General features: G+C 43.1%; 1 protein-coding gene across 2 annotated transcripts in view; it reads right to left on the reverse strand.

Moving 5' to 3' along the window:
- Window positions 1-24,335, reverse strand: part of LOC125297893 (NACHT, LRR and PYD domains-containing protein 12-like) — a 37,875-nt gene extending 13,540 nt beyond the window's left edge. For both annotated transcript variants that reach the window (XM_048248447.1, XM_048248448.1), the window contains exons 1-13: window positions 24,134-24,335; window positions 23,398-23,543; window positions 20,909-20,996; window positions 20,595-20,750; window positions 16,917-16,975; window positions 16,408-16,683; window positions 16,288-16,311; window positions 14,590-16,192; window positions 12,984-13,157; window positions 11,391-11,564; window positions 9,482-9,655; window positions 8,904-9,077; window positions 5,141-5,187 (exon numbers count right to left, since the gene is read on the reverse strand). In XM_048248447.1, the coding sequence (XP_048104404.1) occupies window positions 5,141-5,187; window positions 8,904-9,077; window positions 9,482-9,655; window positions 11,391-11,564; window positions 12,984-13,157; window positions 14,590-16,192; window positions 16,288-16,311; window positions 16,408-16,683; window positions 16,917-16,975; window positions 20,595-20,749 (2,860 nt within the window). In that variant the 5' untranslated portion in view covers window position 20,750; window positions 20,909-20,996; window positions 23,398-23,543; window positions 24,134-24,335. The remainder of the gene's footprint in view (window positions 1-5,140; window positions 5,188-8,903; window positions 9,078-9,481; window positions 9,656-11,390; window positions 11,565-12,983; window positions 13,158-14,589; window positions 16,193-16,287; window positions 16,312-16,407; window positions 16,684-16,916; window positions 16,976-20,594; window positions 20,751-20,908; window positions 20,997-23,397; window positions 23,544-24,133) is intronic.
- Window positions 24,336-24,475: the final 140 nt, after the last annotated feature.

Consider the following 24,475-nt stretch of genomic DNA (forward strand, 5'->3'; position numbering starts at 1 on the left):
CACCACACCATTCAGAACAGTTCCTTCCCTTTACTGCCCACATGTGCTGCCTTATTTCTTTCGTGTACGCAAGCTGCCACCAGGGGGTGCGCAAGATGAAAAATGTAATGGCGGTCTGGTGTAATACTACACAATTACAGTGCTGTTTTTTTTAAGTGGGATTTTTCCATACAATAAAAAAACATGAACAGTAAACCTTTTCTGTAGTAATCCCTTTTATTTTAAATAAAAAAACTATAATTTATCAGTTTTTGATAGAAACGTAGAAGAAGACAGCTGCTGTCCTTTTCTACACACTGCTCTTCTTCTACGTACTGCAGGCTAGCTAGGCTATATGCGCGCCAACTCGTTTCATTCATTCCTTATATATTATATATAAATATGCTTAACTGGCTGAAATCAGGGAAACTGTCAAGCGGGACGTCTTATGATAAAGTTGTTAGTCACGAAGGAGGAGAGGGACCAAGAGAGAGTGAGGATTTGGAGGCAACAGACGGAGAAAATAGAGAAAGAAAATGAGCAGGAGTCCGACGATGCGCCGGAGGAAATCGAAGAGGAGGGAAGGAGATGGCAAGAAAGAGCTGATGAGGGTGAACACCAGACGGGGGAAAAAAGAAGGAAATATGATGACAGTTATCTGGGTCTGGGCTTCACTTGGATCGGCGATACAGATTGCCCGCAGCCTCAGTGCGTGGTGTGCAGTGAGGTTCTAGCAAACAGCTGTCTGAAGCCGTCTTATCTCTGTCATCACCTGCACACGAAACATGGCAATTTAAGTCAAAAGCCCCTTACTTTTTTTAAAGCAAAGTTGGAGGAGTTGCAGAAAAGCCAAAAACAAATGCAGTTTCATTCATGTGTCGGGTCTATGAAAGACGCATTACGGGCTTCATATCAGTTACAGAGTAGGGAGAAAGGGGCTGCCGCACACAATTGCCGAAGACGTGTGTTTGCCAGCGGCCAAAGAGATGGTGGAGTGTATGATGGGAGAGAGAGGCAAATAAGTTGGACATGATTCCTGTGTCCAATAACACTGTGTCGCGCCGCATTGATGCCACAGTCTACAGATGTTGCAAATCTGGCCAATCTTCTTTTGTATGTCCGTTACCTTTTTGAAGGAAACGGTACAAGAAGATTTTTTTGTTCTGTCGGCCCCTTGCTACCCGAACAACAGGACAGAAAATCTTCGATTTAATTGACGTTTTTATGAGGACCAATGGGATGGACTGGGAGCGCTGTGTGGGAATGTGCACAGAAGGGTGTAAAATCAATGACGGGGAAACACACAGGGCTTATAGCTCATATTAGGAGAGTCTGTCCATCCATCAGCTGGTTACACTGCAGTATTCACAGAGAGGCCCTCGCAGCCAAAAACATGCCAGCGGATCTACTTGCAGTGCTGAACAACGCAGTCAAACTGGTGAACTTCATTAAAGCTCGTCCACTAAATTCAAGAATATTCACACTGTTATGTAATGAGATGGGCAGCGAACACAAATCACTGCTGCTGCACACAGAGGTGTGTTGGCTGTCCCCCGGCAAAGTGCTGACAAGGCTCTTTGAACACCGGCACGAATTGCAGCAGTTTTTTGAGGAGAATCTGTTTCATTTGGCCTTCAGTAGCCTATGCATGACGAAGATTTTCTGAAAAGGCTTGCCTATCTAGCGGACATCTTCTCAGCTCTGAATGAACTCAATCTAAGTCTGAAGGGAGTCAGTGTAACTGTGTTCAACACACAAGACAGGATTGAGGCCATGATAAAGAAGCTACGGTTCTGGGCGAGTTGTGTGATTGGGAACACACACCTGTGTTTCCCTACGCATCACGAGTTCTTGGAGTAAAATGACGTGGACCTGGGTGAGCATGTGAAAAGTCTCATGATTGAACACCTCAACCAACTCGCCGAGCAGCTACGGAAACACTTCCCACCTATGGACACATCTCCCGCTTGGATTAGCAATCCATTTGAAGTTTTCCTGCCCGTCCCACAGCTGTCATTTCACGAGCAGGAGCAGCTGATCGAGCGGTCATCTGATGGAGCACTGCAGTTGCAGTTCAAACGAAAGCCACTTGTGGATTTTTGGACCGAGTCACTGACATCATACACAGTCTTGGCAAAGCAAGCCTTGAGAGTTTTGATGCCCTTCGGCACAACTTATCTCTGCGAGGCTGGTTTCTCTGCTATGGCAGCTGTTAAAACTAAACATCGGCAAAGACTGGATGCTGTTGAGAAGGATTTGAGGCTTAAACTGTCTTCCATTGCGCCAAACTTCAGAGAGCTTTGTGCCAAGATGCAAGCCCACTTGTCGCATTAATATGGGTAAGTATTTGATATTATTGCTACACATATAGGACTACTCACACATTCTCTCTCTCTCTCTCTCGGCTGAGCGACTTTTGCGCTGCACTTGAAAAGTTTCAGATGGATCCTCTTTTAATTTATTTTATGTTTGAGCATATGCTCTTTGTTACTGAATTATGTTGTGGATCGTGTGTAGGCTAATTCATGTGTAAGCCCTCTCTGTTGCCCCCCACCTCCTGCTCCTACTCTACAAAAGCATCGTCCAACCCACCCTGCTGTACTGCTCACCCTGTTTTTACACAATGCCAACCACCACCTGCAAAAACAAACTCACTAAAATCACACATATTGCCTCCAAGATAATCAGTGTCCCCACACCCAGCCTATCAGACATGAATGACACAGCCATCACATGCCTAGCACATACAATAGCAGCTGACACAGACCATCCCCTGAATCAATTCTTCACACTACTTCCATCCGGCCGCAGATACAGAGCACTGAACTGGACTAAAGCCATTTTCAAAAAAAGTTTTGTCCCCACCGCCATCACATTGCTGAACAAGCTGTAATACTGTCACCACCACCTCAGTTGCTTGTAGTTCTCACACTGGATGTGTCTATGTGGGTGTCTTAATGTGATGTGTCTTTTTGTGCTGAATGAGGATGGGTAATGATGTGTGGATGAGATATGTCACATGGTGGATGGGATATATGTGTTACATGTTTTTTATATGCTGTGTGGATGAGATATGTCACAGGGGTGGATGGGATACATGTGTTACATGTTTATATGTGTTTTATATGTGTTGCTGTGTTATGGACATGAAAGAAGATGTGTGGAAATGATTATTCCTATAGGACAACAAAGGCTCTATCTATCTATCTCTTTTGTTGTATTGAGAGGATGATTGGCTGTGATCTGCCATCACTCCATGACCTGCATGACTCCAGGACCCTGAGGCCATCCCTTAGTTATGCTGCTACAAGCCTATAGGCTGCCAGGGGCCTCTCATGTGTCATGCTGTACAAGTTCTCCTTCCTCCTGTCTCTGCCATCTCTCTGATGTCTGGCTACTGTAACAGGATGTTTTAACCCACAGTGGAATTTTCTAAATTTCCTTTACAGCACAAATCAAACAATAAACAAAAAGAAGAGGAGCTTGTGTCCGGATATTCCTTCCTATTTTTGACTATTCTTTACAGCGCAAACAAATCAGTTCAAAATGTTCAAATCAGACAAAGCATTGGCTATAGTGCAAGAACAAACAAGATGGTGTAGTAGCCATGTTAGCACCAGAATATTACTGCCCAGCACCTAAGAGTCTAAACAGACGCCATCATGGCACCACACCTGTAAAGCAGCAGGGAATGCCATTCAATACTTCACCAAGGTTGTCATCACTAGTCCACTGCTCTACATCTCTCCCCTCCATTCCCTATGTACACATGTGTGTTTAGCATTCACCAAGGTTGCCATCAGAGTCTGAAACTGGATCACAGTGACTTGTTCTTTCTACGTTTAGTCCCTCAGTCTTGTGTTGTGCTGCTCTGATCATTCCACACTCACAACACTCCAACTTTCCTCCAACAAGTTCAGTACAGTCAGAGTACAGTACAGAGTGTATGATTGGAGAGAAAGAGGCAAATAAGTTGGACATGATTCCTGTGTCCAATAACACTGTGTCGCGCCGCATTGATGCCACAGTCTACAGATGTTGCAAATCTGGCCAATCTTCTTTTGTATGTCCGTTACCTTTTTGAAGGAAACGGTACAAGAAGATTTTTTTGTTCTGTCGGCCCCTTGCTACCCGAACAACAGGACAGAAAATCTTCGATTTAATTGACGTTTTAATGAGGACCAATGGGATGGACTGGGAGCGCTGTGTGGGAATGTGCACAGGAGGGTGTAAAATCAATGACGGGGAAACACACAGGGCTTATAGCTCATATTAGGAGAGTCTGTCCATCCATCAGCTGGTTACACTGCAGTATTCACAGAGAGGCCCTCGCAGCCAAAAACATGCCAGCGGATCTACTTGCAGTGCTGAACAACGCAGTCAAACTGGTGAACTTCATTAAAGCTCGTCCACTAAATTCAAGAATATTCACACTGTTATGTAATGAGATGGGCAGCGAACACAAATCACTGCTGCTGCACACAGAGGTGTGTTGGCTGTCCCCCGGCAAAGTGCTGACAAGGCTCTTTGAACACCGGCACGAATTGCAGCAGTTTTTTGAGGAGAATCTGTTTCATTTGGCCTTCAGTAGCCTATGCATGACGAAGATTTTCTGAAAAGGCTTGCCTATCTAGCGGACATCTTCTCAGCTCTGAATGAACTCCATCTAAGTCTGAAGGGAGTCAGTGTAACTGTGTTCAACACACAAGACAGGATTGAGGCCATGATAAAGACACTGTTACAGACACTGTATCAATTAAGGAAAGGATTGTTCAGGAGAAATGTATGTGTGTGTGTGTGTGCATGTGTTTATGTGTTAGAGAGAGACAGGGCCTTTCTGAAACTACTAAATGACTTCTCCCTCTCCCTAGCCACTTGCACTTCATTTGTGCGTTCACATGGAGGGTCTGCCATATTAAGGGCCATCATCTGAAATCAATTACTGTCAAGTGGTAGAGTGTTCTAAACCATCCAGTGAGGGTGCTTCCCACCAGATTGCACTCTGTAACCAAGGGGGAGTGGGTAGGGATACGTTTTGGAAAAGGCCCAGAGAGAGTGAGTCACACACACACACACACACACACACACACACACACACACATTAATGCTTCCATGTAAATCATGTGTACGGCTCTTTTTCAGGAGAAGTAAAATCACTCACATTTTCTGGGTCCTGGTTTAATCCTGAACTCTCCTCCATAGTCATACCTTAAGGGAAAGGAAGGGAAGAAAAAACAGTTTTGACACAAAACTGAGTTTAGTACGTGAACTGAGACAGTAATATACCGGTGCTTCAGAGTCTGTATATCAAGCAGAATAAGTATAAGTATATATACTCTTTTGATCTAGTGAGGGAAATTTGGTCTCTGCATTGAATCACACTCAGCACACAGTGAACACACAGTGAGGTGAAGCACACATTAATGCCGGCGCTTTATTATTACATTGTATTGCATTTTGTAGAAATAAATAGTGTAAGCCATGCATTGCTTGGACATATTGAGATCTAGTATATCAATATAACAGACATCTGTACATGAAGTGGCAGCTTAAGCCATTAGTAGCCATGAAAAGTTTGGCGGCTGAAGTAGCCATTTAGGTTTTGGCTGAGCCGGCTAGCCAGCCAATGACTTCATCATCCAGCCATTATTCTCAAAACAAATGGCTTTGGGGTCTACTTTCACTGTGTCTTTGCCCACGGTGCAGGCTCTCTCTTCTGTCGTTGCTCCTGACCCTAGACAGGGCTGTGACCCAAACACAGATCATATACCCAGTTTCCCCTGACAGGTTAGCAGGTGGTCCTGCAGTGTGAGCGTTCCTGCTGGAAGGACGCAGGACTGGACAGGACATGTGGTCGGGTGAGCTGAACCAGTTGGTGTAATAATGTGTAGTGTGTGTCAGACTCTGTTTGTAAGTCTTTTGTCTATTTGTCCCCCTCTACAGAAGCTGTAGTGTACAACTGCTGTTAGTCTAAGTCTCCGCCCTTCCCCTGTCTGCTCCTGGTTCCCACCTGTTTCCTAGCTCGACATGTCAATCAACTTGATTCCAATTACTGCTCTTAGTCATGCAGGCAGGAACAGTCACGAGGCATGAGTTTGCCTGTGCATCCCTGTCTGGTTTTGACCTCTACTTGAATGTTTCTGACTGTGCCTCTGCTTGTGTTCTGTTCTGCCAGAGGATTTTTTTGTCTGAGCTATTTTTGTGTTACACTTCTGATTACTGCTTTTGAAGAAGATTGGCCTTTTGTGTGTTTTTCTCTGCAGATTATTCTCTTGACCAGTGGTGGACTCAGGCTTTTTGAAGAGCAGGGGCATACAAACAAAAAAGGCACATATCTCACGACATGGGGCCCCAACCCCAAGCAAAAAGCTATGATGTATGGATGGAGTATGAGCAACTGGGCCCATGGGCAGAGAAATGAAAAGGGCCCAGTCAACCTCAGAAAGTTCTTAACTCAGCTATAGGGAGGTAGAACATTTGAAAAATAACCCCTTAAATGAGGATTTCTGGCAGTTTTGTGGAATGAAATGGACAGATTGAGATTTACAAATATGACATAATCATCAACAGATTTGATCTGTCTGTGAAAAAAGTTGCCAATTACAAAGCATGATTATTATACATGATTATCACATCACAGCATGAACTGTGTTATTTGACTGAGGGACTCCATTCAGATATCAGGGGTGAATAGCATAGCCCATGGTGTATAATTGAGGGGCCCAATTAAGAAATTTCACATAACATAAGCCATGCTATTTGACTGAGGGGCCCTATTCAGACATATCACATAACATAAGCCATGTTATTTGACTGAGGGGTCCTATTCAGATATGGTGGGTGGAGAACATAGTAGTGACTACATGCAGAGGCTTGAGCTTCAGGGCACTGTGAGCCCTTGTGGCCCTGGTATCAAGTAAGATGAAATAGTTTTCATCCTTTCATAGCTTTCATCCAAAATTGATGCAATTAGGGACCCTTCACATCACTGCATCACATTTTATCTACAAGAGGAGCACCTTCATTGGCACTTCCTTATGCTTTCTCACATGTAGTGCAATACACAGGACTGCACTTCACTGCATTCTGTACTGCAAATGACACATTTTGGAACAGGGTAGGACTACTAGGAAGTAGCCTACCTACACGTTGGAATTGTGGCAGGTGCTGGTAGTGCTGATTGTGCAAAAATAACACCACTGTAGACGCTTCAAAAATATACAATATTGCAAGTAGGCTAGCCTATGTCAGCAACAAGCTGAAGTTTGTTGAATTTGATGTAAGCAAGCATACAGAGCAGAGGGACAGTGAGCAGCAGCAGCTGGTGGAGAGTGTAGCCCAGTTGAGGCTAGGCCTACATGATAACATTAACTCAGTGGTGATGGAGCAGGTATGTGTGACATGCCATGCTGATGATGATGATGGTTATGATGACTTATTAATTGTGACTGATAACATAAGGCCGTCGCCCACTGCTGTGATCACAATAACAAATAGCGCAACATAAGAGATCATGTGCTCCATGGCTACCTCTGATCAGTCATTTGTCCACTTTCAGTGCTCCACGACACTTAGTTGAAAAGATATGTATATTTAAGGGTAATGCAAGGATTGTGTAGTTAATTAGGTGTGCCTGAACGATTTGAGGTCCGCTTGGGCCAAATATGCCAGGGCTGATTTTTTGTCCCAGTCCGTCCCTGCTTTGGAACACTGATGTGGGGGCAGCATAGAGGGCACTCGATATTGGCACCCCTTTCCAATGGAAGGGCACACATAGGGAACGCCAAGTATAGACCATTTTTAATGGACACCTTATAGACAAAATTATTGTTTGAAGTGGCACTATGGGGCACTGAAACATTTCTCATGTAAAATGGCCACCAGATGGTGCCATTTTACTGCACTTCGGGACTTTTTAGTACAATGGCGCCATCTGGTGGCCATAAAATATTTATTGTCTAAAATCCTAATGTGCCTGTGTTTAGAGCATAAAGAATGTGCAAAATGTCTGACGTCACCCATATAATAGGTTTAGAGGCACAAACAAGGGCGAAAGTATTTCCTTAACAATTATTCTTATAATCCATCTGGTCGATTTAAATTGTGGCGTATCATTAATGTACGTTTTTGAATGTCAAAATTCTGACTTACGATATTAGCTGATTAGAAATCTGAGCAATCGACATCTCAGGACATGTCTTAGGACATGACAGTTTTCATAAAATTTCTCCACATTGCTCCACTGGATTTCTGTTGTATATGCCTTGCTGTATATCTCCTACAAAAATCTACTTTTTGTTATTAAAGTGAAATGGTTGCTGTCAAAATTCACCATCATTAGTTTGAGCACATTTTCGAAATATCATTTTTTGTGATGAATGGGAGTCAACGGGAGCCATAAATCTCTGGTAAAATATTCTTTGGTCACCGCTAGTCTGATTGGGTGACACCGGTGAGTACTGGGGGCTAGACATATGAACTGATGCTCATTTTAGTATTTAAGTTGGTTTTATTGCTCTGTGTGCTGAGGATGTTACTCATGTATCCAAGATATTTATGTATTTCATTATTTACCTACAAATTGTTCAAAGAACTGAATAGAACTCCTTCACTGTCACTGTGTCACTGCGTCACACTGAGTCACTGTGCAAGCTGTCTTAACGATCTGTTGCCTGCGTATACAGTATGGTGTGGTGTTATGAATTTTAGATCTATAGAAGTGTGAACTATTCAGGAGCCTCATATGTGTGAACTGGGGGACTTTTACCTGCAGTACTTAAAGGGTCATGACATGCCCAGTTTAATATGTGGGAGGAGACCATGTGGAAACAGGAGAATATCAGAACGGTCTCCAACAGGAGATACAAATGGATGACCAGCTCCACTATAACCTCATCAAACTCACATTAACACCCAGCACTCACCTGAAAGTCTCTAGTTTACAGTTGGGATCATCCAGTCTCTCTGTGAGCTTTCTGACACCTGAGTCTCCTGGGTGATTGTAGCTCAGATCAAGCTGTTTCAGGTAGGAGGAGTGTGATTTGAGGGCAGAGGACAAGAAAGCACAGCCCTTCTGGGTGATCAGACAACCAGACAGTCTGAAACAAAATATCATCTTTCCTCATTATTAGAGAAGGGAAAAGCATTAAAAGGTACGCCATGCACTAGCAAATTCATTCAGTAATTATGACTGAAAATCCCATTAAAATATATTTAGGAAAACATACTTAACTAATAATAATCAGACATTTAGCTTTATGCAGGCAAAAGTATTTGATTTGAGGGCAGAGGACAAGAAGCCCTTCTGGGTGATCAGATAACTTGAAAAAACCCACACATTTATTTTGAAAACAATCTACTGTATACCCACATAATACTGAATAGACGTACAAAGGCATAGTTACATGTCTCAGCGTCATACAGTCATATTCAGATGTCACTGGCATTTCATCATGCACAAAGGGGAAAAGTAATATAATACTTTACATTCCTTATAACTGACCTCAGTATCTCCAGTTTGCATTGTGGATCTCTTAGTCCCACACAGAGCAGCTTCACTCCTTCATCCTGCAGGTCATTGTCACTCATGTCCAGTTCTCTCAGATGGGAAGGTGTCCTCTCCAGCACTGATGCCATCACTTTACAGCTCATTTTGGAGAGCTTGCAGCGTTTAAGCCTGTTTAGAAATCACAGCTGATGAACACAGTTGATACCTCATCACACATTGCAAAGAGGAAGTGTCTGCAAAAGTAGTTTTATAAAAAAAAGGTTGAATATTAAACTCATACAAACCAAATAGAGCCAGAGTGATGAGGCCCTGTATGTAATATGTTTTGTGTTATAGAATTAACCACTCAGGGTTATCACCCTTAGGGGGGGCTTCTCTACCTTTTCAATGCCCATGTAACAAGGGGGAGCTGATACTAGGCCCACATTTTTAAAATGAGCTGTCACCGGATTTATCTCATCCCCACATCTGATGTTGCTACGGTATTCACTAATCCGTGTCCACAGGGGTCTACATGCTCTACCAACATGGACACTTAATTAACTTAAACACTACAAAGGTGGAATTGGAGGTTATGAGTCATGACACATTAAATCTTGAGGTGTTTTCCTGCTGTGCAGAGGTGTCAGGTGTGTATGTTTTACATTTGGTAATACAACTACATTGTGCACAGGGCCGGCGCTAGCCATTTGGGTGCCCTAAGCACAAATGCTTGGTGGTGCCCGTGGTAACACTTGAATATGAACATGGCTAGTAGGAGCTTACGTTACAAAGTGTATTGACGGTAGTAGTATTACCTGGCATAAGCATAGACATGCATACACGCAAGGGCTACAAACCTTTTTATTTATTTATTCAAAACATTGTCTTAACTGCAGGTGAAGCGCGAGCATCATCCCGCTGTCTCTTCTTTTTCCTTTTTTCCGCCCCCGACTCTTAGTGCCTTTTCAAGGCGATGTCTACTGTCTGCCAAATTTGGGATTGAGGAATAATCGAACAGACCACTGGGAGGTGGGGGAGGGGGGCACCAGAGGGAGACTGGAGAGAGGGCTGCACAGGAGATTCACCTTTTTCTCGACTAATTTGATCTAGGCCTATATTACTTTTGTAGTGCTTTTGCATATTAACATGCTTTAGACATATTTTATTTGTTATTAACACTAGTAGCCTATTGTGGTGATTTTTCACGACCCAGATTTTTTGGTGCCCCCCCAGACACTTGGTGCCCTACGCGCAGTGCGTGATGTGCGTGTGCGGAGCGCCGGCACTGATTGTGCACATTTACCACACCAATAGTTGCAATCAGGGATATTATGTGACTGGTATGTCCAGTTGCAGGCATTCCAAATCTGCGGTCAGATTCGATTATGTGCCAGTGTTTATTAATCTTTCTGAATTCAAAACCCATCATCTGCTCTGTGATGTACATGATGAAGACCTGAGTGGTCGAAACGTTGTACTAATTAAATCACATTGGGAGCAAAAAAGACAGTGTGCAGATATATTAGAGATATATAAAGTATAAACACACATTACAACAATATTCATGATCTGGGCACAGGAACCCATTGTCAATTCTAAATGGACCAAACCTTTTATACAAACTGCACAGTTTAACATGGAGATTTAAGTTTTATCCTCTCCCTTTATTAACTGCTTACACACTGTTATGAATAAAAGATGACACAACTGTATACAGTATATTGACACCTGATGAGACAAAAAAAGCAATAGAGGCAAATAGACAGACCCAAATAATTTCTGAAGAGTTTATGAACTGTAATTGGACTGATTCACTGGGTGAGGGCTGTGCTGAACTTTGTAGGGCAGTAGGGCTTGATCAGATCTGACTGAGGGGTGATATTTCAGAGTGAAGAGGAAAGCATACTTGAGGGACACTGACCTCAGTGTCTCCAGCTTGCATTGTGGATCACTTAGTCCCACACAGAGCAGCTCCACTCCTTCATCCTGCAGGTCATTGTCACTCATGTCCAGTTCTCTCAGATGGGAAGGTGTCCTCTGCAGCACTGATGCCATCATTTCACAGCTGGCTTTAGAGAGGTGACACTGATTTAGCCTGTTTAACAAATACAAATGATGTAGGGGTAAGATATAAAATAAAATAAAAATATAAGGCTGTTGGAAGGGAAAGGGTGTTTCTTTGGTTGATGTAACATTTAATCTTCATTACAGTAAAAATCAATAACGAAGCATGTGAAACAAACTCAAAATCTCTCCCCCTTGTCTGTGATTATCAATGGTCTACCCCCATGCCCATACTACAATTGATTGATGTCATTCACACCTCAGTTTGATTCCTGACCCTGGATAAGGCCACCACGTGGATTTACATTTATTTAGCAGACACTTTTATCCAAAGTGATTCTATTACAAGGGGCATTCTCTCCAGAGTGAGGTGAGGTGAGGTTAAGTGCCTTACTCAAGGGCACAGCGGTGGAATTGAACCCACAACTTTTCAAGCTACTCTATGCTATCCCAGCATGGACCTTTTGGTCTTATCTTAATAAGTTCCCCATATGAGAGATCATGCTGAATCTCATGTTTTCAGACAGGGCATTTAGGCATTCATATAAGTTCTGCCTCTCCTGTATGCGTCACCCACCACATCAACGAATGGTGAACTCCATAGACTGCCATGCTCAAATATTAATGTTATTTGTTTGGCTTTTTCTGGCTTAGATTTTGTAGAATTTATCGAGAAATAGACACAGTATATTTCAATGACCTAGTTATTGTAACCAGAAAATAAGTCTGAGGTTATTTGCAAGGTGTCTGCAAGCCAGTTTATGTTATGTTAGCAAACAAACTTCCCACTACTGCCCAAAAAGTACTGCTTGCTGGCGAAGTGCTGAATTCAAAATGTCTATCGAAAAGCAATATTCTCATGCAGGAACTATGACCAAAGTCCATTTAGGCAAGTCCCTCCACTCGGTGGCCATATTGCAACGCTTTTTGGGCACTCATTGGGCATCCATTTCGGCAGAAATGCGTGTGCGCAAGGCTTCACCACACCAATCTTGCTCCAGCGGCGAGATCACAACACATGATTGGCACGATGTCTTCACAACACACCACATTATTGGCTCAATGTATTCACAACACAGCACATGATTGGGTCAATGTATTCACATGTCGACGTTTTGCCGCGGAAGGGGTGTGATATGCATAGACAACTGCCATATTGGCATTACAAACTAAGCCTATGCTTTTCTATGGAGGATTTTTTGAGTGCTGTGTCTCCTCATTAGAAAGTCTCTGCTATAGCTATCAAATGACATGTGTGAGCATTGAGCTGGCTCATCAATTGGTGGTCAGGGTTTTGCCCATGGCATTACATTTGCAAATTGATTTTCCTATTACATTGGCTTTAGTTAGACTTTGCTTTGTGCTTTGCCCTTTTTTTTAAATTAGGGCCCCCGGTGTGTCAAAACATTTCTGCTCAAGGTAATCAATCTAAGACAAATAATTCACTTACCAAACCCTCCTAGAGACATTGACTGCAGGGAGCATTCTGTGGAGCCCTTCCTCTGACCTCTGGTATTTCCTCAGATCAAGCTCCAGCTCTTCAGCTGACATCAGTAGCAAATAAGTCAGAGCTGAACATTGGGCTGGAGTGAGTTCCTTCTCCTCGCCTGCTGAGCTCATGTATCTGTGTAACATAAGAGATGCATATTTCTGAATATTCTTCAAATCAGAGTCAGGGATTATGTCAGGGTTATGTCTTGACCAAACAATGCTTTAAAAGTGATTAACAGAATTTTAAAATCAATTCTGAACATCCTACACCTCAATAAAGATGCTATTTGTTAGAATGAATTTAGATCAGGATTACAGATTTACAGTAATCCTACCCTGGTCACACAATTACCTCTGTAAGCATGAACCTCCTCATGTGAAAGTGGTAACTACTGGATGCACTGCTTGCATACTACCGGCTGTTGTGTAATGATCTATGCATTGGATTATGCATCTCTAGCTCTTTGCATGATTTTCATTTTTCTTCTCTATTTTGAAGTTGGTAATCATTTGGACACAATTTTAAATGTAGCATTGATGTAGCATTGATTTCACTGGACTGTTGTGTAATGCTCTATGCATTGGATTGGGAGGACTGGTTAAAAACATCACAAGTTTTATAATCTAGTGTGCCATCACCAGACCATTCATTTTGTGAAGAGGGTCTGGGCACTCTCCATTGGGAAATGTTTACCATTGTAGTATTGTAATGGGGATAGACTTTGTCTTTAAACTTTAAAACCATTGGTCAGGGATTCCTAGAGTTACTTCCTATTCCGCCACTAACTTTTGTAAATTGATAATAAGCTATGTCAACAGTAAAGAATAGGGATGCACAGATTGTGAAATTAAGGGCCAATATCAATACCAATGTCAGGTAGTGTTCCTACCCGAACACAGGAAGTTGCTATCACCTATAAAGGGCCGCTCAGACAATGGCAGAAGTGTCTTTATAAGGTTATGTACCGGCAAAAAGATTTTAGAAATGTTATGTAACGGTAAAAAATTGTGTAATTTCTTGCGTTGATTCTTGCGTTAATTCTTACCTTCAAAAATGTGTGCTCATTCATGTGTAATTACTTCTGCCAACAAATCGTAGTATTATCGTAAGTGTAGAAACTGCCATTTCTAATACAGGCGGGAGCATAGATATTAGAAAGCTAGATACCGCACTGGGCTCCAGAACGTCCGTTAATAGCGCCGCCATTTTGGTGGGGGCACCAATAGACAAACAGGTGTTTCTGGTTGCCTCCAGCAAGATGGCGGCCACGTTTACGCATGCCACCTAATATGCAGAACTCGACGGACAGTGCAGTATCTAACTTATCTATGGCCGGGAGAGTTGCCTGTATATGTATGGAGGGGCGTCTGGAGTCTGTATTAAATCATGCTTGGAGTGTGTCTGTGTGTGTGTATGTGTGTGTGTGTGTGTGTGGGGGGGGAGGGGTGTCTGGAGTCTGTTGCAATATACCATCTCACCGCTATACACAGGAGAATTTCCCCCAAGAATTAACCCAAGAAATACACAATGTAGCTCTAAAGTTTAAGTTGATCTTGTTGATTACCTGTTGATTTCCTCAACCAGTGAATCATCTCCAAGTTCATTCAGACAGTGGAAGAGGTTGATGATCCGTTCTGGTGGGATGTTTTCACTGATCTTTTTCTTGATGTATTCAACCATCTTCTTGATGCTCAGTTGTCTGGCACCTAAACGTGGCAGAACATCATTCAGGGGGAACTGGACTTCAGGCTCCAACATTGGAGCCAGTCCAAGAAGGAAGCGCACACAAAGATCTAATTGACCATTTTCACTTAGTAAGGCCCTCTTCAAAGACATCTTGTACAGGTCAAACCTTGAGTTAATGACCAACCATCTAATCTTCTCCCAAGGAGTCTTGATAAAGAGATTCTTCTTATCAATTGCATGTCTGTGGAGCAAGTAAAGAGCTGCCAGGAATTCCTGTACACTCAGGTGCACAAAGCTGAATATGCTCTCTCCACTTATAGCACTTTCTTCTTTGAAGATCTTTGTACAAAGTCCAGCCTGCAATGTTCCTATATTTACATCAATCTCACACTTTTTCAGATCCTTCTCATAGAATATCAGGGTGCCCTTCTCCAGATGTTTGAATGCCAGTTTCCCAAGCTTAACAAGAAGCTGCCCTTTTTCCTCTGGGCTCATCTTCTCCTCTTGGTATTTCTTCATTCTGGTGATCTGAAAGACACTGAATTGTGCGTACATTTCAGTCAATGTTTTGGGCATTTCCTGGTGAGAGGCTCTTTGCTCTTTTCCCTTCGCTCCAAGCACCACTGCTGTGATCCGACAGAACACTGGGATGTGACACATAATGTAGAGGCTTCTTTTTGATTTTATGCGGGCTATAATTTGTTCGGCTTTCTCTGGAAGGACCTTCCTAAAATACTCCTCTCTGTGGCCTTCATTGAAGCCTTGGATCTCTGTCACCAAGTGGAAAAGGTCACACAGGTCCTTATTGGCTGCTGCTGGTCTAGTTGTTACCCAGATAAGTGCAGAAGGCACCAGTGTACCAGTAATTAGACTTGTTGTTAACATGGCAACTGATGCTTTTTCTTTTGGGTCACAGACATTGTTGTCCTTGTCATTGAAGTCCAGCTGGATTCTGCTTTCATCCAAACCATCCAACACAAAAAGAACTGTCTTTTTCAATTCCATGGCTTCGTTCAACTCTTCAAGTTCTGGGTATAATTTAAGGAGAAGGTCAAATAGACTGTAGTCCTTTTTGTACAGGTTCAGCTCTCGAAATTGAAGAACAAAAACAAGCTCTATATATTTGTTCTCTCTGTCTTCTGCCCAGTCCAAGACAAACTTTTGCACAGCAAAACTTTTCCCTACTCCGGCTATTCCCAAAGTCAAGACCTTTGTGACGGGTTTACCAGCATAGTTGTGGTCAGTGAATATGTTTGACAACTTGACTGAGTTCATGGTCCCAGATAATGTTCTGGTCTCAATTTGTTTCAAGTGAATTGTTGACACTTCATGTGCACTGTTGACCCCTCCAGAGCGTCCTTCTACAATGCAAAGGTCAGTGTAGATGTCCTGTAGTTGTTCGTCTCCCAGCTCTTGACGTACAAGGAAATACTTATCTATTAAGATGGACTGAAGGCGATGCTTGAATGAAGATTTTTTCTCTGTTGGAGTGGAAATGTAAAAAGAAGAAAATGAATGGATGGGAGGATTTTATCTTAATGTGTGTAGTGTAGCATACTGTCTGAACATACGTTACCTTTATTTTGAGGTCTTGCATTCACTGACAGAGGAAGAGAGAAGCAAAGAAATCACTACAAAAGCACAATATTTATTTATCAAGCTAATGTGTCCATTTTAATTCATATTTCATATTTACCTTTGCCTAGTTTCCTCTCCAAGTCTGTGACCAGCTGGTTGTTTTTCATGATCCTTAAGATCTTCAGCATGACGTCATCTGAGTCTTCACAGTACTTTTGTACCATTTGTTCCACCATGTCATCCCTGTCAGCTTTCTCCAGCTTACCCCATGGGATTTTATAGTTGTCCCTACAAATCCACTTGAACCTTTTGAGGTCGACATCAGACAGGTCATCCAATGTTTCTCGCATACATTGGCGGATTAATGAAGGTTGAAGTGTGTTGCACCCTCTGCCTATTGCACAAATACACATCAGTCAGTTATCTTGTGTACAACACTGAAGTCAAGACCAGGTGGATATGTGCTTTTTCCCAGACCCTGAATTTAGAAAAGTCCCGAATAGCTAATTATTTGGGTCTTAATGGATTTATAGCATACATTTCTGTATTTCTAATAATATTTTAAACAATGTTTACAATAATTCAACTTCAAATACTTTTCCAGTTTACAAAACTATGTCATCTTACTAGGCATCATCTTGTTTGTTTGGTCATCTAGCCCAGCTGGTTGCTTTAGGTCATCCATCCTGTAAATTAAATCATGTTTAGGATTAGAGATGTACTTCATCAGTACTATGTGATGTGCATTTGTGTGGCATATTTGTGGAAAATTCATTATAAAACGTTGTTTAACATTATTATGACCGCCGCGCAGCGAAGCCATATAGGTTTAGTCAGATTTTTTTTTTTTTTTTTTTTTTTTTTCGCATGCCCAAATACTGGACTGGACCATGCCCAAATTTCCGTCAATGATTCCCGGGACACTGAAAGACCGGGGTACACAAAACTTGGTGGGCATGTAACCCCACATGGATAGCATGGAACCATCGTTTTTTCGTTTGATCTGTAGCCCCCCCCACCGGAAAGCTGGACTGGACCCCCATGGAGGAGGGTAGGGCAGACACAGTTTTCTGTGAATATCTCGAAAATCGTAGGGTTTAGGAGGACCATTTTTTTTTTTGTATGTTGATCTCAAGGGGCCATGTCAACCCATTCCATAACCACTCATTTCATGTATAGCGCCACCTAGTTAAACACAAAAAAGTAAAAATTAGGTGTTGCAATTGAAGGTATCTGTGACCTAACATAGTCAAAACTGCACGAAATTGGAAGTGTAGGATCATTATGACACCCTCTGTATGCATGCCAAGTTTTGTGGAATTCCGTTCATGGGGGGCCTTACAATAAAATAATTTACGTGTACATTTAGTGACGTACACCAACAAGGATTCCCGGGGCACTGAAAGACCGGGTACACAAAACTTGGTGGGCATGTACCCCCACATGGATAGCATGGAACCGCCATTTTTTCGTTTTGATCTGTAGCCCCCCCCCCGCTGGACTGGACCCCCCGAAAGGAGGGTAGGGCAGACACAGTTCTCTGTGAATATCTTGAGAACTGTAGGGCCTAGGATGACCAATTTTTTCCAGATGTTTGCCTCCAGGGGTCATGTTAACCCATTCCATGTGCACACATGTGCATAAACAGATACACACGCACACACATACATTTACAGTAATCATACGTATGACACATACTCACACAGTAGACAAATGTACGCATGCATGCACATGCACAGATACACAGGCAAACACACAAGCACGCACATACACACACACACACACACACACACCCACACACATAAACATGAACTTGTACACGCACACATGCACACAATTCAAGATTTTTTCCCGTCATCTACTTTCTGAATTTTTGGTCATTGATACCCGGGACACCGAACCACCGGGGTACAGGAAATTTGGTGGGTATGTAGCCCCACTAGACTTTTACGGAAAAATTTCATTTCGTCCCCGGGGACCAACACCACAACCCCCCCAACCCCCCTTTTCCTAAATAACTACCTGAATTACTTGACCTGGCATTCTCTGGGGGTATGCCCAGTTTCGTAGAATTTCATCCATGGGGGGGTCTAAAAAAATTAGGTTATGTGTACATTTAGTGACTGTACACTCATTGGCCTGTAGATGGCGGTGCACACATATACACATGCACACACACAGGCACCCACATACTATCGGTATTAGAACGGCCGATACATAATTACAAATTCAGTAGGATTAAAAGAAAGCCAAAATAAATATTCATCATCATCATCATGGCTGCATTTTCAGTATTGGCGATAAGTAGTCGCTTGTCCACTAGATGACGACGTTGCAGTGAGACATAATTTTGTTGGAAGTTAAAAGTGGGTTGGAAAAACAATGGACGCTTCCTACAAGGACTGTAATTTACCGCAGAGCTTAACATCTAATAAGGATAGGACGATGTTCACATGAAGTGTAATTCCCATTTCTTCTTGAAGCCGAAATAAATCTGAGGATGTTTATCGGACATGCTTGGTTTTACTGCAGGTAATGCTAATCTTGTAATATCAATAAGGACCTAGGTAATGTTACCGTTAAGCGTTGGTTGAGTGATGGAGGCCCATTTGATTGATTGCATTTGTAGAAAACTATAAATGCGTTATACCAAGCAAATTGATAGCAGCACTGTTTGTATCTTTGACTGTCATTTATTGCACGCGCTACAAAATCATTCTGTGCAATGGAAGATTTACCAACGTTACACTGGTCTGATACAGTTTTGCCTATACATGCCTGAGACTGAGACGCCTGTTTATTTTGTTTTTAAGTGCGTAAGAGGGGGAATCGATGTGCTTTGATTCCAGCTTGGTAGTTGTAGTCTGTGAAATTAAAAAAAGCACGTGTGTGTGAAGTATCCAAACAATGACACCTTCATTTCATTATGGCTGCTTTAGCAACACACCTTAAGCTACTGTGTAGTGGGTCCCATTTAGAAGTGGTTAGGTCTACTTCATTCGCGCTTTCCTTGACTCATGGAGCTGCGTGAATGTTATTACAACTTTTCGCCACGATATGGCAGTTTAAGTCCGCTTGATACTGCAAGGCGTAAGCCATTGGTTTCCAAATGAGATTTTATTTGTGTCGCCAGCATAGCCTATTGACAATTTATGTTGTAAATAGGCCTACCTTATAGCCTAATCCTACCTGTAGCTTAGGGAAGCTAACAGCTTTCTATTAGGATCTAGTTTGTTAGTTACCGTTTTGTCATAACTCCCTGATGCATTTTGCATTTAGAATAGCCAGAGCGTGTATATCTCAATCGAAAATTAAACAATATCGGGTGCCTATGGACTAGGCTGGGTGAACCCAGCCTGATCTGCCCGCTATTTATTTTTTGATTTCTTAAAAGATTGAGCTTGGTCTGATGAAAGCCAGACTAGCCATGGACCTCAGTTACACAATGCAAGGGAACATGAATCAGCCTATATTTGCACGGACTAAAGCTCTTCAACTTTGGCCCGTTAAAATGTGTATGAACAGTCTAGCGACGCATTTCATCAAGGCCCATTTGGACATGTCAGTTATTTGCACCACTGGTTAGATGTAAAACAGCATTTCGTTTCAGACTACTGTTACTTAATTTGTGCATTAACAATAACGTTTCAGACTACTGTTACTTAATTTGTGCATTGACAATAAAGTATTACATGAACTAAAGATGACTAAAATCTTATGTAGAAGAAGAAACATTCACAAAAAATCCTTTGTTTTTGATAGCTGTTGAAAACGACATGGAACTGACAGAGATGTTTTTGTTTATAAATACATAAAAAAAATAAAAATAAATAACATTATGCTGATACCTTTTGCTTTTCCCAAATACAATGTAGCCTACAGGTGTAAGTGACCTTTCATCAATCCAGTTGCAATGGATGAACTGTGATGAACTGCCCTACTTGTGATTGTTTAGAGATTTTAAAGGTTTTATAACAATGCTACATCTTCTTTGGCTATTCTACAATCTATTCACCTTTTCAGCACCAGTAGGCTACTTTCTGTGCAGCCGCACTCACACACTCAGGCATGCCAAACAAGCATACACAAAAGTTTCAAGAGTGGGGGATGGAGTAAAATATGGAGACAAATTGAAGTGTGATTTATTTTCGCGGAACGGATGTACAGGACTGAGCGGCGGTCATATTTTGTACCGCTATGCGGTACATCTAGTTTTGTCTGTAACTATTCAGTGTGTGTTTATGTGGTCTTTGCTGAACCTTGTGTGTGTGTGTGTGTGTGTGTGTGTGTGTGTGTTAAACTCACCCTGCACTACATAGCACTTGTCCTTTGCTGACCCTCTGATGTCCATGAGTGACGGGTTCCTCATTCTTGAGGGACACGTGGCTGGACACAGCACATGCTGCTCTGCCTGTCTGATTTCCACCAACAGCATCCTCACCATCTTGAGGGAAATCCATCCTAATCAATCAATCAATCAATCCATGGAGAGAGAGAGAGAGAGAGAGAGAGAGAGAGAGAGAGAGATAATGAAAGACAGAAAGCATAAAGGCATGTGAGTGGCTCACTCTAAGAGGAGAAACATGTCTGTGATGAAAGGTTCATCATGAAGTGCTTACTTTTTTCACAGCTGTGAAGACCAATCAGATCTGTGGGTCCATTTCTACTCCATCGATAACAGACATGTTGACGGATGCAGGGGAAGCACTGGAATGACGAGGAAGTGCAGAGGAAAATGAACACCAGTAAGTCAACAGTGTGCAGAGATTTACTTATTTGCTAGCTTATACTGTATCTGATGTTCCTGCTACCTACCAGCACCTGAATCTACCTGAGGCTATGCATGGATGATTAGTTGATACTATCAAAGATCCATTTTAGTTCAGTTTAATTAAGTTATATAGTGGGACAGACAGGGTTGGCATATATCCACTTGTTCCTGGTCTTTACAGTGTATGCTTTTCAGCTAGCTCATTGTCCCCGCCCTGGACTTCAGCAGCCAATGAGAATTGGACTTATATCCCCTGAATTTTCTGATTGGTTGACAATTGTGGCACAAATGTAACGCTTTCTACAGTTTGAGAGCGAGCGGACAGGTGAAGTTGAGCGGGGGTGAGAGAGATCTCCAGAGCGAGCGGAGGAATAGTTTATGTGAGCGCCTAGCGTGAAACTGAATGAAAGGGGGCTGTTGTTGCACATACATATTGATCTTAGCAAACATGCAGACATCTGTGGAGCACAGAATAGATTCCTGTTTGCTCAACTACTTGCTTTTTTGTGATTTTGTGATTTTTCTTCAAAATATAATTTATGTTCTTGCTCAAAACATTTTTCTGCGCTCAAATTGTTCTACTGCTCACTCATAAAAGAGGCACAAATGTAACTCCATAGTGGCCCATTCTGACCCTCTGTCTGCGGTCAGAGAGGAAGCAATTGATCCACATGCAGGTGGTGTGTGGAACAGGTCCCCCAGTTTGACCACTAGCTTGTGAGGGAGGATGGTGTTGAATGCAGAGCTTTAATCCACAAAGAGCATCCGCACATAGCCCCCCTGCTGCTCCAGGTGTGATTACAGATAGTGCAGTATGGAGTGCTATGGCTATGGTGTGGATCGCTTCGCTCTGTAGGCAAACTGGTGATCGTCATGGCTGCGGGGCGGGGCTGTGTGTGACTACGGACCAGTTTCTCAAAGCACTTCATCACCACTGGGGTGAGTGCCACTGGTCTGTAATCGTTGAGGCTAGAGATGTGAGGTTTCTTGGGCAGGGGGACTATAGTTGAGGATTGTGGACTGTGCCAGGGACTGGTTGAAGATCTTTGTGAAGATTCCAGCCAGCTGATCTCCACAGTCCTTCAGCACGCGTCCCGGGACGCCATCAGGACCAGCCGCCTTCCTCGGCTTGACGGCCTGCAGCATGCGCCTCGCGCTCTTCAATTGTGAGGTTTGCGCTGCTGTGGCTGTGGTGTAGTGGTGCCGTCTCCGGTGCTGTGACCTCGAAGCGGGCAAAGAAGATGTTCAGCTCCTCTGCCTGTGCGGGGTCACCTTCAGCAGCTCCGAGGTTGGTCCTGTAGTTGGTCAGATGCTGAACTCCCTGCCACACCAGCCTGCTGTTGTTACTGCTTAGGTGGTCCTCTATCCTCCTCGTGTAGTCTGCCTTGGCCTCTCTGATGCCCCTCTTCAGGTTGGCTCGGGCTGTGCTGAGAGGTCTTTGTTGCCGGACCTCCAGGCGGTGTTCCTCTCCTTTAGCAGCTGCTGGACCCCCCGTGTCATCCAGGGCTTTCTGGTTGGGGTAGACCCGATATTTTGTGATTTTTCCTCCGGAATTTCTAATAATCACACCTGTTACACTGTCACAGGCATGATGAAGTTTAAAATGAAGACGTTTTGCCCTACACACTTTTGTCATCTGCCTTCGAGTGGGTTCTGTGATCTTCGGTACGTTAATCTCTCTACTCCAGAGCAAACGTGCCGTGCAACGTGCCAAAGGAGACTGACAACTCACAGCCAATGTCTTCTGATTAAGAACGAATTAAAGCATTTATGCAACTTCATGAATTATTTTTTTATGGTCCTCAAATTGAGTACAGGCTCGGGTAGGGTCGGGCTGGATTTTTTAGGTCCAATCTAAGCTCTAACACTGTTCTGAAGTATCTCCCTGTGCCCAACACTTGACGAGTCCTCACACGTTTCCTGTATCACCCCCCCCCTTCCTCTGCGTGCTCCCTCTGAGAATCACGGCTCCCACACACAGCTGCGTGCATCGCGTTGCTGGAGACGCATTCCATTCACTTTAAATGGGCTCACGTGATCCGTTGCCGAACTGAATTGTGGGTCCGTCGCGTCGCGTTTCTCCCGCTGCTCGCGTTGAGGAGTTCAGCTGTTGCTGCACCGACAGACGGCACCGGCCAATCAAGCCAATCTACGGATTGGTAGATGGTAGATCGTCGGGAACACCCACCGGAATGCGTTGACGGAACGCAGCTATGTGTGGGAGCCGTCACTGCTGTCTACAGAATTCCACTTATTACACAATGTCTTGCCCCGAGCCTACAGCCAAGTTTAAGAGCCTCTTAAACTCCTCCCACCGCACAGGAACTTCAGTCTCACCTTGTGTACCTGCCTGTAGCATGTTTTTTTTTGGCTCGTGGAACTTGTGGCGGCTTGATACACCCCAGCCTCTTCAGTGTACAGCGACCCACCAGTGCAACCTCAGGGGTTGTGGATCATATTGTAAAGAAGTCTCAAGATGACAACTTGAGCAAAAAGAGAAAAATGTGATCATGGCTATATGGTGTCATTTGGTGTGTTACTCAATATTGTTGTACTCACCAATGTACAGTACAGTCTGCATATCATCACAAATAGTTATTTTTCGCTCCTTGGTTAGTGAGGTTTAAAGAGGTGTTTGCAGGAACGTTACACTTGAACTTTACCCACAAAAATATCTCTGCCTTCATGGCATTAGAAATGAACGGGTTAGATGCTGAATCACATGTACGCACACATATCCAGACACACACACACAAACGGCACCTACCGGCATTATCACAACAGCAATCATACGACATAACACTCCTGAATATTATAACCGTGTGCAGACAGGTACAGATACACAGAGTCAGGCAGTTATTGTTGTACTCTCTGCCATGGGAGAGGCATGTGTGTGTGTGTGTGTGTTTGTGTGTGTGTGTGTGTGTGTGTGTGTGTGTGGTGCACTTGGACTACAATCTCATACACATACACCCACTCAAGCACACACTGGCTCGATCACTCACATCACACAGACACCAATACATTATCTCTCTCTCTCACACACACTCATACAAAGGCATGTAACACTTACCCGTGTAGAAATGCACAACAGAACCTTCAACAAGTCAAGTGTCTTTACCTTCCCTCTTTGGTTTTTACAATCTCTCTCTCTCTCTCTCTCCTCTTCTATTCCCACCTTCTTGTTTTCTCTCTTTCTCTCTTGGTCGTCAGCCAGTCAGATGACAAGAATTTTGTTGTGTGGGGTGAGGGCACTGCGTGTCGGGACAGAGTCTCCCATTCTCAGGAGATGAGAGGACACAGAGATACAGGCGTATGTGTGAATATGGGGGGAAACATGCATGTTTGTGTGGATGTGTGGCACAACAAAGGTTAAAACATATATGCTCATTCATATTAAATACACTACTGCATT

The sequence above is a fragment of the Alosa alosa genome, chromosome 7 (genome assembly GCF_017589495.1).
Source record: "Alosa alosa isolate M-15738 ecotype Scorff River chromosome 7, AALO_Geno_1.1, whole genome shotgun sequence".
Taxonomy (NCBI): Eukaryota; Metazoa; Chordata; class Actinopteri; order Clupeiformes; family Clupeidae; genus Alosa; species Alosa alosa.